This window comes from Meles meles, chromosome 9, assembly GCF_922984935.1.
Source record: "Meles meles chromosome 9, mMelMel3.1 paternal haplotype, whole genome shotgun sequence".
NCBI classification, from domain to species: Eukaryota; Metazoa; Chordata; class Mammalia; order Carnivora; family Mustelidae; genus Meles; species Meles meles.
The window spans coordinates 59,418,157-59,433,317 of NC_060074.1; the positions used below are offsets into that span (position 1 = coordinate 59,418,157).

At 36.0% G+C, this 15,161-nt stretch overlaps 1 protein-coding gene across 6 annotated transcripts in view; it reads left to right on the forward strand.

Annotated features, from left to right (window-relative positions):
- The window catches only part of SLC4A10 (solute carrier family 4 member 10), a 301,713-nt gene that overhangs the window by 220,702 nt on the left and 65,850 nt on the right, over positions 1-15,161 (forward strand). For all 6 annotated transcript variants that reach the window (XM_046019396.1, XM_046019394.1, XM_046019392.1 and 3 more), the window contains 3 exons: positions 1,089-1,263; positions 1,881-2,014; positions 2,405-2,650. In XM_046019396.1, coding sequence (XP_045875352.1) covers positions 1,089-1,263; positions 1,881-2,014; positions 2,405-2,650 — 555 coding nt within the window. The remainder of the gene's footprint in view (positions 1-1,088; positions 1,264-1,880; positions 2,015-2,404; positions 2,651-15,161) is intronic.

Consider the following 15,161-nt stretch of genomic DNA (forward strand, 5'->3'; position numbering starts at 1 on the left):
AAATATATTCAGCATACTGGCACTGTACTGGAACATAGGTTTTTTTAACCTCCCTGTAGGAACTTAATCATAGTCTTACTCATTTTAATATGACATCTTTATTCCATGGAGCACAAAGAGTTCTTAGTAGCCAAGTGTTTAATCCACATATTTTTACTAAATGTTCCAAGAATGAGAATACCTGTTCATTAATACTCTCGTTCCTAGTAGATTGAAAACATTTTAGTACTCAAATTTTAAGGAGCATTTTACAATTTAATGCTCTTCACCCCTGCACCCCTGCCCCCTAATCCTCTTTCAAGTGTTTCAGTGTGGGTTTCGGGTACATTTAGAATAAGTGAGTTTAAACCAAGGAAGACCATTATTGTCTTGTCAATGATAGATGTTGGGATATGTTTAGACAAAAGTGGATCAAAATTACATTTTTCTAGATTGGTTATTTTAAGGTCCACTTCCTAATTTCCTAAAAACGAAAGCAATAATGGAAGCAATCTGTCTTTGCTAGATATTACTGTCATCCATAAGGCCATTTAGATGCCTGTTGGAAACGATACCCGGTGAGAAATATTTTGGCAGAGAAAGCAGGTAACTGGAGCCATGGTTTAACACTCCATCTCCTCTCTAGGGTAATGCCCACTATTGGAGAATATGAAGGCCAGTTTACTCTCCCAGCCTTCACTTTCTGCTATGCTAAATGAAATGTAAATGATTAGAAAATACTGCCAGTGATCAAGAGTAGTAGGCCTGAGTGTAGGAGGAGTTGATGAATATAGAAATGGCACAGAGGTTAGAGAAATCCTTAAGTTTCATTATTTGAGTTTTGATGGAGGAACCGCTCTGAACCTTGTCTGAGAGAACCTGGGGTGTTTGGGTTGCTGGCACAATATTTGGTTAGGACTGGAAGTAACATAGTGGTACAAGCTGTCTCTGTAGATCTCAAGAGTACAATGCAGCAGGTTAAGATGGGTCTCATCTCTGCTGATGGAAAACGTATACTGTGACCTGGCAACAAATTAATGAGGGTTTTGATTTGTGTGGGTTTTTTTTATATTTGGATTTCACTCTTGTGTTTCTCCCCCCTGTCTTAGGATTTTTGGGGGACTTATTTTAGATATCAAAAGAAAAGCTCCATACTTCTGGAGTGACTTCAGAGATGCATTCAGCCTGCAGTGTTTAGCATCTTTTCTGTTCCTCTACTGCGCCTGCATGTCTCCTGTCATCACGTTTGGAGGACTGCTGGGAGAAGCAACTGAAGGTCGTATAGTATGTATTATGCTCTCTTGGATTTTTAAAGCTCAATCAGTGCTTAAGATTCATAGTTAGATAAGTGTCCATTTGCTTTTGGATTCTGTCATGAGGAAAGATTTGGTGTGTGGTCGTACCTGTACACTTCGTACGAGTTTCCTGGATGGGATGGCTAGTAGAACTGGTAATCCAGGAGTGGAATACCTCCGAACAAGTTCGCAGTCCCACACAAGGTTCTGGTCACATCCCTGACCCCGATCCTTAGCTAGCTTTCCACTCTAGTTTTCAGCTCACAGGGAGTCCTTTTCCTATTTATACCTTTTCCTGTTTATACAGGCCATGCTTCTGTCCTGAGACTTACCACAAACACATGTAAACTGTTAGAAGGCAAACCCCACCCCCTCCCCCCAAAAAGCAAGATAAGGAATGTGGTGAGGACATTTCCCCACTGAGTACCATATTCTGCTGACTTCTTGTCCCTTTTCTTATCCTCCTACCCCACATCCTGCCCAGGGTCGCTAGACTTTTCATAGCAAAGGAGAAAGGATATACTCATGTATTTTAAACATTTTCTCACTAGTTATAATGGTTGCCTGTACAGCTTAGATAATGGACTTATTTATATCTCTACACAGAGTGCAATCGAGTCTCTCTTTGGAGCATCTATGACTGGAATAGCCTATTCTCTCTTTGGTGGACAGCCTCTTACCATATTAGGCAGTACAGGACCAGTTTTGGTGTTTGAAAAGATTTTGTTTAAATTTTGCAAGTAAGTGTCAAATACTTTTGGCCCCTTACCCCCTCCCTATTTCTCCACTGTATTTATACTTCTCCCAACATCACATTTGGGGTCTGCTGGGAGAGGCAACAGTGGTTGATTCAATTCAGTTTGCCATTTTGTCTCTCCATGGAAAGAAAGGAAAAAAAAGATTTGTGTAATATGTTAAGTAAAATTCCTAAAAGATGATACTCTTTAAACACCGAGAAACCCCTTTTATTTTTGTCCCCTTAGATGTTCCCTTTAGACAGTCTTGAATTTAGATACTCATGGGATGTGAAACTTATTTCCTTTCACTTCCTGAATTAGACTTATTTCCATCTATTTAAAATGGTGGCAAGCTGTTAAATGACCTTATTCCCACTGTTCTTTTCCTCCTAGAGAATACGGGCTGTCATACCTATCTCTGAGAGCTAGTATTGGCCTTTGGACAGCAACTCTGTGTATCATACTCGTGGCCACTGATGCAAGTTCCCTTGTCTGCTATATCACCCGGTTTACCGAAGAAGCTTTTGCTTCTCTTATTTGCATCATTTTCATTTATGAGGCCCTGGAGAAGTTGTTTGAACTCAGTGAAGCATATCCAATCAACATGCATAATGATTTGGAACTGCTGACACAATACTCGTAAGTAACATTTCCCCTGTTGGCTGTGGGCTTTCCTCTTTACAAAAATTGCTATTGTTTTAAGAAATATGAGAAAATTTGCCCTGCAGATTAAGTGACTTAAATTGATTCATGATCTAAATCCCTGACCAGACTCTCAGAGTTGAACAGGATTTTAAAAGTCCTCTCTTCAGCTACTCCTCTGATACTTAAGTTCTCATTATACAAACACAAACAAAACTCACTGAATTTAAATGTGATTTTTGCTTTCAGAACTTACAACATTTATGATGGAGGTACTCAGGCTTTGCCTGTTGAAGGTGATACTACCGTTTAGATTTCAAGATGGGACTATACCTACTGCATTTTCTAGTTTTAGTACACCAGCAGTCTGGAATTTCTCTAAGCCTGTTTTTGCAGAGTGTATGTGGACATTATGTTGCTCCTTTCTTTGATTTAATTTTAGGATTTTTTTGTTGCATTTATATAGATTTTTTTTTTTTTAGTATAGCAAATATTTGAAGCAATATGTCCTTTATAAGCCAGTTAACCACCAACATTTTTACTATAAACTTCTTAGAAATGGCATCAAATCCTTTGAAGGTTTATTAACTTTATGGAAGACATTGGAATTGTTGAAATTAGGCCAAAATAGTGTAATGTAGGGATTTTGTTAAAAATGATGTAATGATGGTGTTGAAAATAGTATGATTTTTTAGTACTTTAAATTTTTCTTGGTCATCATAAGTATCTTTAACAGTATATGTCTCTTTCAGACAAGAAAAATCAGAGTGGAAATATCAAATAACTTCCCCAGAAAGCAAATAGTGAGGGCATTGTGAACAGGACTCAGAAGTGGATGAAGGAGGTGCCAAGGACATTCAGGAAGCAGGCAGATCAGGACAGTTTGATCAGAATGAGGGATAACCCTTTCATTTCTCTTTAGAGAACAGTGTCACTTAATTTGTATCTCCTTGCTGGACTATATATTTATCTGCTTGGATTTTTCAAAGTTATTACATGCCAGGCACTACACTAGAGATGTAATATTCTGTCCCCAGTGAGTTTCCAGTTTAGTAGGGAATGTAGACAAACAGAAAACACAATGAAATAAAGTGCTGTGTTAAGAGATTGATACAGAATGCAATGGTACCACACAGAACATCCTACCCAGATTTGGGGTTCATAAAGGACTTCCTGGATTCCTCCAGGAAGGAGGACATAGAAAACAAAAATATTGGTAGAAATTAGGAAGGTGCTGAGGAACAGTGTAGGAGAGAGGTCCAGATGGAAGAAATGGTACAGGTCTGGATGTAAGAAATATATTAATGCTTTGAAATATTGGCAAAAGTCATAGAGATAGTGATAAAACAAGAAATTAAATTCCAAATAAGCTCTCCAAAAGAAACAACATAGAACAAGTAAATCAGGTAAAAGCAGGACTTTCCCATTTGAAGTGGTGGGAGGCACCACCTGTCCACCCTTCTAGTTGTTCCTGAATCTTCAGTGGCCACTTCTAAGGTACTTCAGACTGAGGAATACCATTTAATATCTCTCTGGATTTAAAAAGGAGAAAGATCAGAGAAGCAAAGACTGGATAATGTCATAGCTTGCAGGTAGAAGAAAAAATAAGAGAGAAGGATCAGAAAAAAAATACATAATGTCAGGTTGTCAAAGGCAAGGGACAAGGCTATGCCAAGAGACCATTAGAGGACAGTGGTAGGGAGAGAGATCATCATTAACTTAAGAAACAGTATTGGGTGGGGAGGGGAGGCAGAACTACAAGTTAGTTTGCAAAAGATGAAGAAGGGAGCAGGCGGTAACAACATGGAGAAAGTGTGCACAGGCCATTTTGGTATCAAAGAAACTGAAAAACAGTGCCCATTGGACAGGCCAGTGAATTCCTGCGAATGGTAATTTGTGACAGAAAAGAGCTCTGTGTGTTTGGAAATGAGGACATAGAGGCAGAGGAAAGAGAGAGATTAGAGATGATGGTGACAGAGTAGATAAATGTGGGATTGCAACCTCCCTAAAAACGATGAGATCAAGACAAATTGTGGGGTTCAATAAAACAAATGCTCAGAGGATAATTGGAGAGCACAAATAGCTTTGTTTGTCCATGATTCGGCTTTTCAGGGCCATCAGGAGGAGAGTTGCATGGGTCCTGACTCTCAGTGTTTCCATCTCTGCTTTTCTAAAAACAGAACCCCACAAGTTTAAGTTCAAGTTATGCTTTATCACAGAGTATGCATCCAAAACCTAATTTTTTGAAGACTGAGCAGGAATGTGTACTAATCACTGTGTCCCATTGCCCAAGTTCTCTTCTCAGCCACAGTTAGCGAAGACTGGCTCATCCTGCTGGGTGCTCAGGTTTTAGTACAATTTGGTGCTGAAATGGGTATAAGAGAAACAGGGAGGTTGAAAATTTCTCTGGGAAATGTGCTGATCAGATATCTGTACAGTACCATCCTCACTTAGATTTTCACATTGTGATTCCCAGGCTCCCAATACCACCCACATTGCACTTGTGAATCTGATCAGTATTGCCATTACCTGGTCTTTGGAGAAGCAAAGCCAATATTTTACTATGCATGTAACATATATTTATCAATGTACTTTTAGTCATGAGTGTTTTAAAAAGTAAGTAAAAGTATTGCTAACAATAATGGCTAATGCATTGTGTAGTCTCATAAACGTGCTTGAAACCATTTCCTGTTTCATGGATTCCGTATGACTTCTGGTGGTTTTCTAGTTCTTGCCACTGTGACCTTTTCACACTAATCAGTTTATAAGTACCATTATACTCATGCTCACCTAAAATTTTCTTGATGTTGCTGGCCTCATGCTTTCACAGTTTTTATGAGAAAAAAATCTTAGAAAATGTCATAGCTAGGATACAGTGTATCTGAGATTGCAATCTTTGCAAAATTAATATGCCTATGCTTTCACATATTTTGTTTAGGTGTAAAATATTGAAAAAGGCATTGTATTTAGGATCTGTGTTTCAGATATTCTTTATACTTGGGCCACGTATATTCAGATTTTCTTAAATTCATAGTTTTACCAACCAAATAACAAAATGTCTTTGATGTTTTTAAAAAGGCTTTCCTAGTTTCTCTGGCATCCTAACCTTATAATGTGGTAATATGTAGACCTTATATTTGAAGCTATAAGCTTTCTTTTCATTTTGCCAAGAGCAAGTGTCAAGATAATCAATTTAGTTTCAAGAATATATACATTACACCAGATGATCAAGCTGAATATGTCAAGTTAGCAATAAGTAATGAGTTTGTGGGAATAACTTTTTCTAGGTTGCTTTGATTTTAAGAAATGGCAAAAATAGAATAAAACATTCTGCTTATGTAAGATGGAATGTTCCTTCAATATATAGTAATAATTTAAAGCTCTTAAAGATGGCTAGCTAACGAAAGATTGGGGTGGTATTAATTCTTTGCAGTTGGTTGGGTCAAAGCAAAGAACAAGGTCTATGACTCTACTTTCCAATATGCTAGCATACTAGAGTTAAATAATATTCAACAATTACCAAACCATTAGGAGGGGTGATTTTACTACTAGGTTATGGAAAGATTTTGTTTGTTTGTTTGTTTAGTTTCTGTACCCCCCCCCACCTGTTTTTTGTTTTTTCCAACTCCAGCCCTCCACATAAACCAGGACTATTCTGGATAAATGTTATTTATTGAGTGACATTATACTCATAGAAGAATACTATTTGTCTTATCTCCTCAACTAGATTTGAGCCTGCTTTAAAGTAGAAAACATGCAATAATTTTATCCTTCCAATCCCAACATAATACTGTAACTATAAACTATAGGAAGTGATACATACTGATTAACTGAACATGTTGTAAAATAATTGACATCACCTGGCCAATCTTGTTTGGCAAGTAAAGACAACGTGCTCTTGGACAGTAACTTTAACATGACTCTCAAAGACTTCAGCCAGAAGTTTTGAGTAAACTTGAGATACTATGAATATCTTAATGTGGGATAAAGATGTACAAATCTGGATCTGTAAAATTAGTTCTGACTGAGGATTTACACAGGGTGCCAATATGGTGGATAAATCATCTGAAAGAACGAGAGATAGGATTGCAACATTTAGCAGAGACTGAAAATTTCTCAGCAACGTAGAGAGAAAGAAGATGAAAGGGAAGTTCTCATAACTCATTGACTTTATAGTGTTTCCTAGTTAAAGAATAAAGAATAAAACTCAGCTTTAGAGAAACCCCTGTGTTTCAACTTTCTAAAATCAGATTTTTACTTCATATACAAACTTACCCAGATTTCCTACAACATTAGTTTATAATTATACTTTTATGTATTTATTTCTGTATTGTATGTATAACTCCACCAGGTTAATCTCTGTAATGCCAGGTCCATGACTAATAGACACTCTTCTGAACCTGGTGTCTTTATGAAGTGTTTTGCATGTGTCCTAAAATGAGCATGTTCATATTTTTACATTTTGGGGAAGGCCCCTTACAACTGATAGACACATTTAACATGGAGTTTTTTTGCTTTTAAAAAGCTGATAGATTATCTGACATCTTAGAATCAAATAAATATAATTAAGGCACTTAATAAACGACTATTCAGTAAAGAAACTTCTGGCAACCCATCCCATTCTTGATTTTTAATCCAAACACTTGCTATCTTTGTTTTTCCTTCTCGCTTTGAACTAAATTCTTATTTTAATGATAAAGTCTTAACTTCACTAGCAGTAGCTTCCAATGTAAGTTTATTGTTTGCCTGTTTTATCTTCATTGTTTCTAATGGGTTATGAGGCTTTTGAGTGCTAGATTAATGTCTCTTCATCTTTCTTCCTCCAGGGGCCAAAAGGGTTGGTAGATAGGAGAAAGCCTTCTTAACTGTCTTGCAACTATGTTACTTTTCAGAGTCACCTTTAGTTACTATTTTCCTTTTCTATAACTGTAGATTTGCAGACATTAAGTAAATTATTTTTCATGCTTTCTTGTCGAAGGGCTGTGAAAGGACAGAAATTTACATGAACAACCAACATTAGAGGGAGAGTGACAAGTAAAATTGTTGGTTTCTTCTCTTAAGATACACGGAATGGCCTCCGGTCATGTGACTGTGTATCAAATATACAGCATTTCACTTAGTTGAGATGTGATGAACATTCTCAGAGAGTTTACAGTCTTTAAAGTATTGACCTTATTTCACTTCCTGAATTGACCTAGATTTAAGGATACAATCTGAAATATTTGAAATGGAATATAATGATGTTTCAATCTATAGTAAAATAGCACAGATACTGCAGTAATCTGTGTATGTAGGTTAACCCACAACCATTTGTAGGTGATATTTTAATCAGGAGTCTAAACTCCATCAGTGTTCAACTAACATTAAAGCAGAGAGCCTAAACTCCAGAAAAGATTACCACAAACCTATCTACTAGTCACATCTCAATCAACACTAAGGCTTTGCTGAATGTCAGAAATGGATTTTCATTGGTGAAAGTACTGGTTTGTTAATCAGTGTAATGAACTGACTAATGTAATTAAAGGTAATCATTTTGAACTAAATGAAAATGAAAACACAGCTTTTAAAAATTTGTGAGATGCAATGAAAGCAATACTTAGATGGAAATTTATAACACTGAATGTATGGATTAGAAAAGAAGAAGTGTCTCAAATCAATGATCTCAGCTTCAACCTTAGGAAACTAGAAAAAAAAAAGCAAATTTAATTTTAAAAATTAGACAAAGGAAAGAAATAATAAAAATCAAAGTAGAAATCAATGAAATAAAAAATGGGAAACCAATAAAGAAAATTAAAGGACCTAAGTCTGGTTCTTTGAAAAGATCAGTAAAATTGATAAGCCTCTAACTGGGCTAACAAAGAAAAAAAGAGAACGTACACAAATATCAGAATGATATTAGAGAAAGGGGACATCTCTAAATGAGAGATGGGGACATCACTAAAGATCCCATTAACACTAAAAAGAATATAAAGTGATATTATGAACCCACAAAATTGATAACCTAGATAAAATGGACTAATTCCTTGAATACGACAGACTACCAATATTCACACAGGAAATAGATAATCTGAATAGGCCTATATCTATTAAAGAAATTGAATCAATAATTAATACTCTTCCGAGAAAGAAAACATCAGGCCCAGTTGAATTCACTGTTGTATTCTTCTAAACACTTAAGGAAAACATTATACCAATTCTCTACAATCTCTTTCAGAGGATAGCAGAAGAGAGGATACTCCCTAATTCATTTTTATAAGGCTAGCATTAGCCTACTATCAAAACCATAGAAAGATATAAGAAAAGGAAACTACAGACCAATATTTGTCATAACCAAATATGCAAAAATCCTCAATAAAACATTAGCAACTCAACTTCAACAATGTGTAAAAAAATTTTACACCACAATCAAGTGGGATTTTTTCAAGTATGCAAGACTGGTTCAACATTCAAAAATCAATTAATACAAGGAATTCCATCAACTGACTAAAGTTGATAAATTCCATGGTCATATCAATAAAAACAGTAAAAGCATTCATGATAAAACTTCTGGTAAACTAGGAATAGAGGGAAATTTCCTCAATATGATAAAGAATGCAGAAAAACCTACAGCTAACATCATACTTAATGATGATAAACTAGAAGTTTTCCCCCTGAGATCAGGAACAAGTCAAGGATGTCCCCTCTCACCACTCCTTTTCAACATCGTATTGGAAGTTCGAGCAAATGTAGTATGAAAAGAAAAACAAATAAAAGGTATACAGATTGAAAAGGAAAAATAAAACTGTTTTTGTTTATAAATGACATGATTGTTTATGTGGAAAATCTGGAAGAATCAACAAAACACTCCTGGAACTAACAAGTAATTATACCAAGGCTTCAGGATACAAGGTTGATATACAAAAGTCAATCACTTTTCTATATACCAGCAATGAACAAGTGGAATTTGAAATTAATAACACAATACCATTTACACACACAAAAAAGTTGAAGTATAAATCTAACACAATAGGTATAGATCTACATGAGGAAAATGACAAAACTCTAATGAAACAAATAAAAAAAACCTAAATAAATGGAGAGATAGTACATGATCATTGGTAGGAAGACTCAATATTGTCAAGATGTCAATTCTTCCCAATTTGCTCTATAGACACAACACAATCCCAAATAAAATCCTAGAAAGTTGTTTTATGGATATCAACAAACTGATTCTAGAGTTTGTATGGAGAGGCAAAGGACCCAGAATAATGAAGGAGAACTAAGTGGGAGGACTGGAACTACCCGACTTCTACACTTACTATAAAGCTACAGTAATCCAGACAGTGAGGTATTGGCAAAATAATGGACAAACAGATCAATGGAACAGAATAGAGAGCCCAGAAATACAGTCAACTAATCTTTGACAAAGAAGCAAAGGCAATACAATGGAGCAAAGATAGTCTTTTTAACAACTGGTGCTGAACAACTGGACATCCACATGCAAAAAAATGAATCTTGACACAGACATTATGCCCTTCATAAAAATTAACTGAAAGTGGATCATATTCCTGAATGTAAAATGCAAAACTATAACAATCCTAGAAAAATAACATAAGAGAAACTCTAGACGACCTTGAATTTAGTCAGTACTTTTGAGATACAGCATCAAAGTTATGATATATGAAAGGAAGAATTAAAGCTGGGCCTCATGAAAATTAAAATTTTCTACTCTTTGAAAGATAATGTTAAAAGAAGAAAAGACAAGCCACAGACTGGGAGAATACATTTGCAAAAGACATATCTAATAAAGAACTGTTATCTAAAACATCCAAAGAACATATAAAACTCAACATTAATAAAACAGGATTTTTAGGGCAGTAAAACTACTCTGTACGCTACTGTAATGGTGGATACATGACATTATAAACGTGTTCAGTCCCATAGAATGTCCAACACCAAGAGTGAATCCTGAGCAATCGACTTGGAATGATAAGGATATATTAATGTGGTTAATGGGTTACAACAAATGTTCTGCTCTGGAGGAGAATGTTGATAATGAGGAAAGTGATACATGCATCCAGGCAGGGGGTTTATGGGAAATGTCTGTATCTTCTGCTTAATATCCCTGGGAAGCTAAAATTACTCTAAAAAATAAAGTCTCTTTAAAAAATTAAAGATAATTAAGATATATTATATTGGAATCTAGCAAGTGAATCATGACCCTCAACTCCTAGAGATGGCACTTGAGGCTTAATTCCTAACTGATTCAGTGTCCAGCCATTTTTGGTACCTGATGACAGGCTTAAACAGGACCAGAATCCTGCTTATGGAGTATTTCACCTGCTGGGCACATTGCCATGAATTCTTTATGAGATGAGTATAATGCCAGTGTTGGCACTTTGTATATGATTTGATAATTTTACTTGAGGTGTCTGCCATTCCTATTGGGAAATTTTGAGGAAATTATTCTTGTTCAAGTAAAATGCTGCTACATTATGTATTCATTCATCTCCAGTTTGCTGAATATTTTAAGTGCCACTGCTACATACTTTATAGTATTAGTCACACTGAATAAATGCTTAGAGACATTGTTAATAACTTGTTTTGGAGGAAGAAACACTTCTCTTTAACTACTGAAATTAATATGTTAATTGCTCTGAATACTGTTCCTACTAGATATTTTATAAAACCAACCAGATTCAGTTAGCGTAGGGTATTTTTTAAACTTGTAATTCTTGATGACATAAAATGTTTAGTTTATACACTTTATATTTATTTTTTAACAAACAGAAAAATTTCAACTTGACTCTGGAAAGGAAGAATTTACTTTGTAAAAACATCCTATAGTGGGGCACCTGGGTGGCTCAGTGGGTTAAGCCTCTGCCTTCGGCTTAGGTCATGATCTCAAGGTACTGGGATCAAGCCCCATGTTGGGCTCTCTGCTCAGCTGGAAGCCTGCTTCCCCCACTCCCCTCTCTGCCTGCCTCTCTGCCTGCTTCTGATCTCTGTCTGTCAAATAAATAAGTAAATAAATAATCCTTAAAAAAATTCTATAGTTATAGTTCTCAGTTTTTATATACCACCCAAAAAGCTATTTTTATAAACAATGTCTCCCCAGGACTGTTTAAATATGTGAAGGGTAAGGAAATGTCATGTATGTGAATTCTCATTGTGTGTCCAGGCCAGTTCTACTACTTCCACTCAACTCCACTGTGTTGCTCATTTCTTCGTTACATATGTACCTGGTGTCTTCTTGGTCAATTAGAACTTGCTCTAACAATTAGCTGGAGTCTAATTTATTTCTTCCATTTTAAAAAAAAATTTTGATACCTAAAAGAATGAAGCACCCACAGTAGAATTTTTTAAATTATAATACCAAGTTTTTAGAGGATAAACGAGATGGTTCTACTCACTCTGAAATTATATCACTGGGTATTACAGGCTGAATTGTGTTCCCTCAAAGTTTGTATGTAGAAGCCCAAATCCCCAAGAGCTCCAAATGCAGCTACATTTGAAGACAGGGCTTTTAAAGAGGTGATTTAGGTTAAGGGAGGTTATAGGGGTGGGTCCTAATAAAATCTGACTGGTGTGCTTATAAGAAGAGAATATTTGGACACACAGAGACACTGGGAGGCACATACATGGTGAAAAGATCACATGAGGACACAGCAAGAGGGCAGCCATCTACAAGTCAAGAGAGAGAGAGACCTCAGAGGAAACCAACCCTGCTGGCACTTTGATCATGGACTTCCTGACTCCAGAACTGTGAGAGAGTAACTTTCTGGTGTTTAAGCCACACAGTCTGTGGCATTTTGGTATGGCAGCCCTAGCAAACTCATATACTGGGTAGATGCTTATAGGTTAGTCCATGTGTGTTTGCAGTTGTAAGCACAAATTCTCTCAAGTCTCTCCTTCGAATGATGGCAATCCCATCCTTTCAGCAGTTCAGACTAAAAAAACCATGGGTTTATTCTTAATTCTCTTTGTCACACACCTAGATTTCTCAGCAATCAAATGGCTTTATATAGAATATAAACCCTTTTTTGCCACCCTCTCTACCCCCATAATCCCTTGTCTAAATTATTAGTTTGTCTTTCAGCTGGTGTTCCTGATTTTATACTTGTTTTTTCATAGACTCTTCTGTATGAAGCATCTGGAATTTTCTCTTAAACTTCAAGTCACTTCATGTCACTCTGCTTCTCAAAGCCCACTCGTAGCTTCCAATCATCGTCAAGTGTTGTGTGATCTGTTCTCCTCTCGTATCTCCTGCTTCCTCAACCCCCTGCTCTATAGCCACACTGATCTGCTTGCTCTTCGGTAAACACACTTGGCATGTTTCTGCTTCTCAGTTTTCACATTTGCAATTCTTTTTGCCTGAATGTCCTTCTCCAGATATCTATGTAGTTTGTTCCTTTACTTCCTTCAAAATTTTGAGGACTTTGTAACTAAAATTTCAACTCCCTTCTCTCTCTCTTTCCTCTATCTAAAATATTACATAATTTACATATATTTTTAAAAGTAAGAGTTATCGAGGCATTATCTTTACACACAATAAAATATACCCCTTTAAGTATATCCTTAAATGCGTCTTGACAAATCAATGACAGCACAATTGAAACATCAGAGAACATTTCCCAGAATGTTTCCTTATGCCCTTTCGAAGTCAATCTCTCACCCCAAACCACAACCCCTGACAATTGCTGATATGATTTCTGTCTCCGAAGTTTTGCCTTTTCTAGAATTTCACATAAATTGAATTATAGAGTATCGAACCTTTTGTGTCTGCTTCCCCCCCCCACTTATTATAATTCTATTGAGATTTACTCATGTTGTTGCCTGCATCAGTTTATTACTGTTTGTTACTGGGTAGTATTCCGCTGTATAAATGTACTACAAAATGTCTACCCAATCACAAGCTGATTGTCTTTTGGGTCGTTTCTGCTCTGGGGTTATACTGCTTCATCTGCAGGTCTTTATTTGGGCCATGTTTTCATTTTCTCTTAGATAAATACTTAGAAACAGGATTGCTGGGTTAAAAAGTGTAACTTTATAAGACTTTACCAATGTGGTTGCACCATTTTGTATCCTTAAAAGCAATGTATGAGAGTTCCCACCAATCTGCCTCCTCACCAGCATGTGGTTTTGTGCATATGTATAGTGAGTGATACCTTTATTAGTCAGTCTAATTTATTGTCTGCTCCCCTTTTAGAGTGAACAGTTCATGAAGGAAGGGAATTTAGTCTGTTTTGATCATGGCTTTTCCAGTGTCTTGAATCAGCTTCTGGCACAAAATAGATACTCAATGAATATTTGCTGCATAAATGAGTAAGTGTTGAATGAATATTACCTCTATTTAGGGCTAAAAAAAAAAAAAAAAAAACCTGAAACAAGCAAAACACAATAAAAACCCCAAGACTCAGAGGGTTTATGACTTATCCAAGTGGAAGAACTGCGTCTACAGCCCAAGATATCTTGAGCCCCTGGTTGGCTCAGTCAGTTAAGCATCTACCTTTGGCTCAGATCATGATCCCAGCTGAGCCTAATGTTGGACTCCCTGCTCAGTAGGGATTCTGTTTCTCCCTGTCCTTCTGCCTCTCTGCTCCCCTGCCCTCACTCGTGTGCTCTATCTCCCTCTCTCTCTCAAATAAGTAAACAAACAAGCAAACAAATAAATAAAATCTTTATAAAATAAAAATAAAACCCAAGACATCTAATGTCTAGTTGAACATTTTTACCATACTACATTATAAGCCACTGGTTTGCCAAAGAAATTTTTATGATTAGAATTTAGAATATGAAAGAGTTTAGATAAGTTTTTATTGTATTTAGGTCTTTTATATTATCTTCAACCAGTTTTTAAATTTCTAATAGGAAACACAAAATATGAAAACAGAGGGATAAAAAACACAAATATTTGAATAATAGTAGAGGTAAAATGGATTCTAATTTTAAAGCTTGTTAGAACATAAAAGTACTTATTTTGATTAGCCATATATAGGTATGTGACAAGGAGGGAGAAAAATCTTAGCTAGAAGTGAGTTTTTCTGCATCCCAATGAAGCCGTACATCACATTGTTATTTTTAAGAAGCTTGGTAATAACTTGGCTTAAAAGAGTGGGATAGGAATCTGCACCAATATCCTATTTTGTGGCCTTAGGTAAGCCCCTGAGAGCAGCCTTCTAGAGACAATGTCTTAACTCTCAAAAATGCATAGGAAGTATATTTGAAATACGCAGGAAATAGATCTCGAAGCATACCTACCAAACCTATAATATTTGGGGAATGTGGAAGATAGGATTGTGAGAGAAAAAAGGCTTGTTTTCTCTGCATATTTTAAAGTGTTCAATTGGCATCGTGTGCATACATTATTTTATAATTTCTTTCTAAGAATAAGTCTTATGATGGGAAATTCATCTTATGGCAAGAATAACAGATGAGCCAGGTGGTGCTCATCAAATCAGTTTCCTATAATAACCAAATTTATTTCCCATTTCAAGAAAATAACAGCCTACAAAACTCAAGGGTAGAA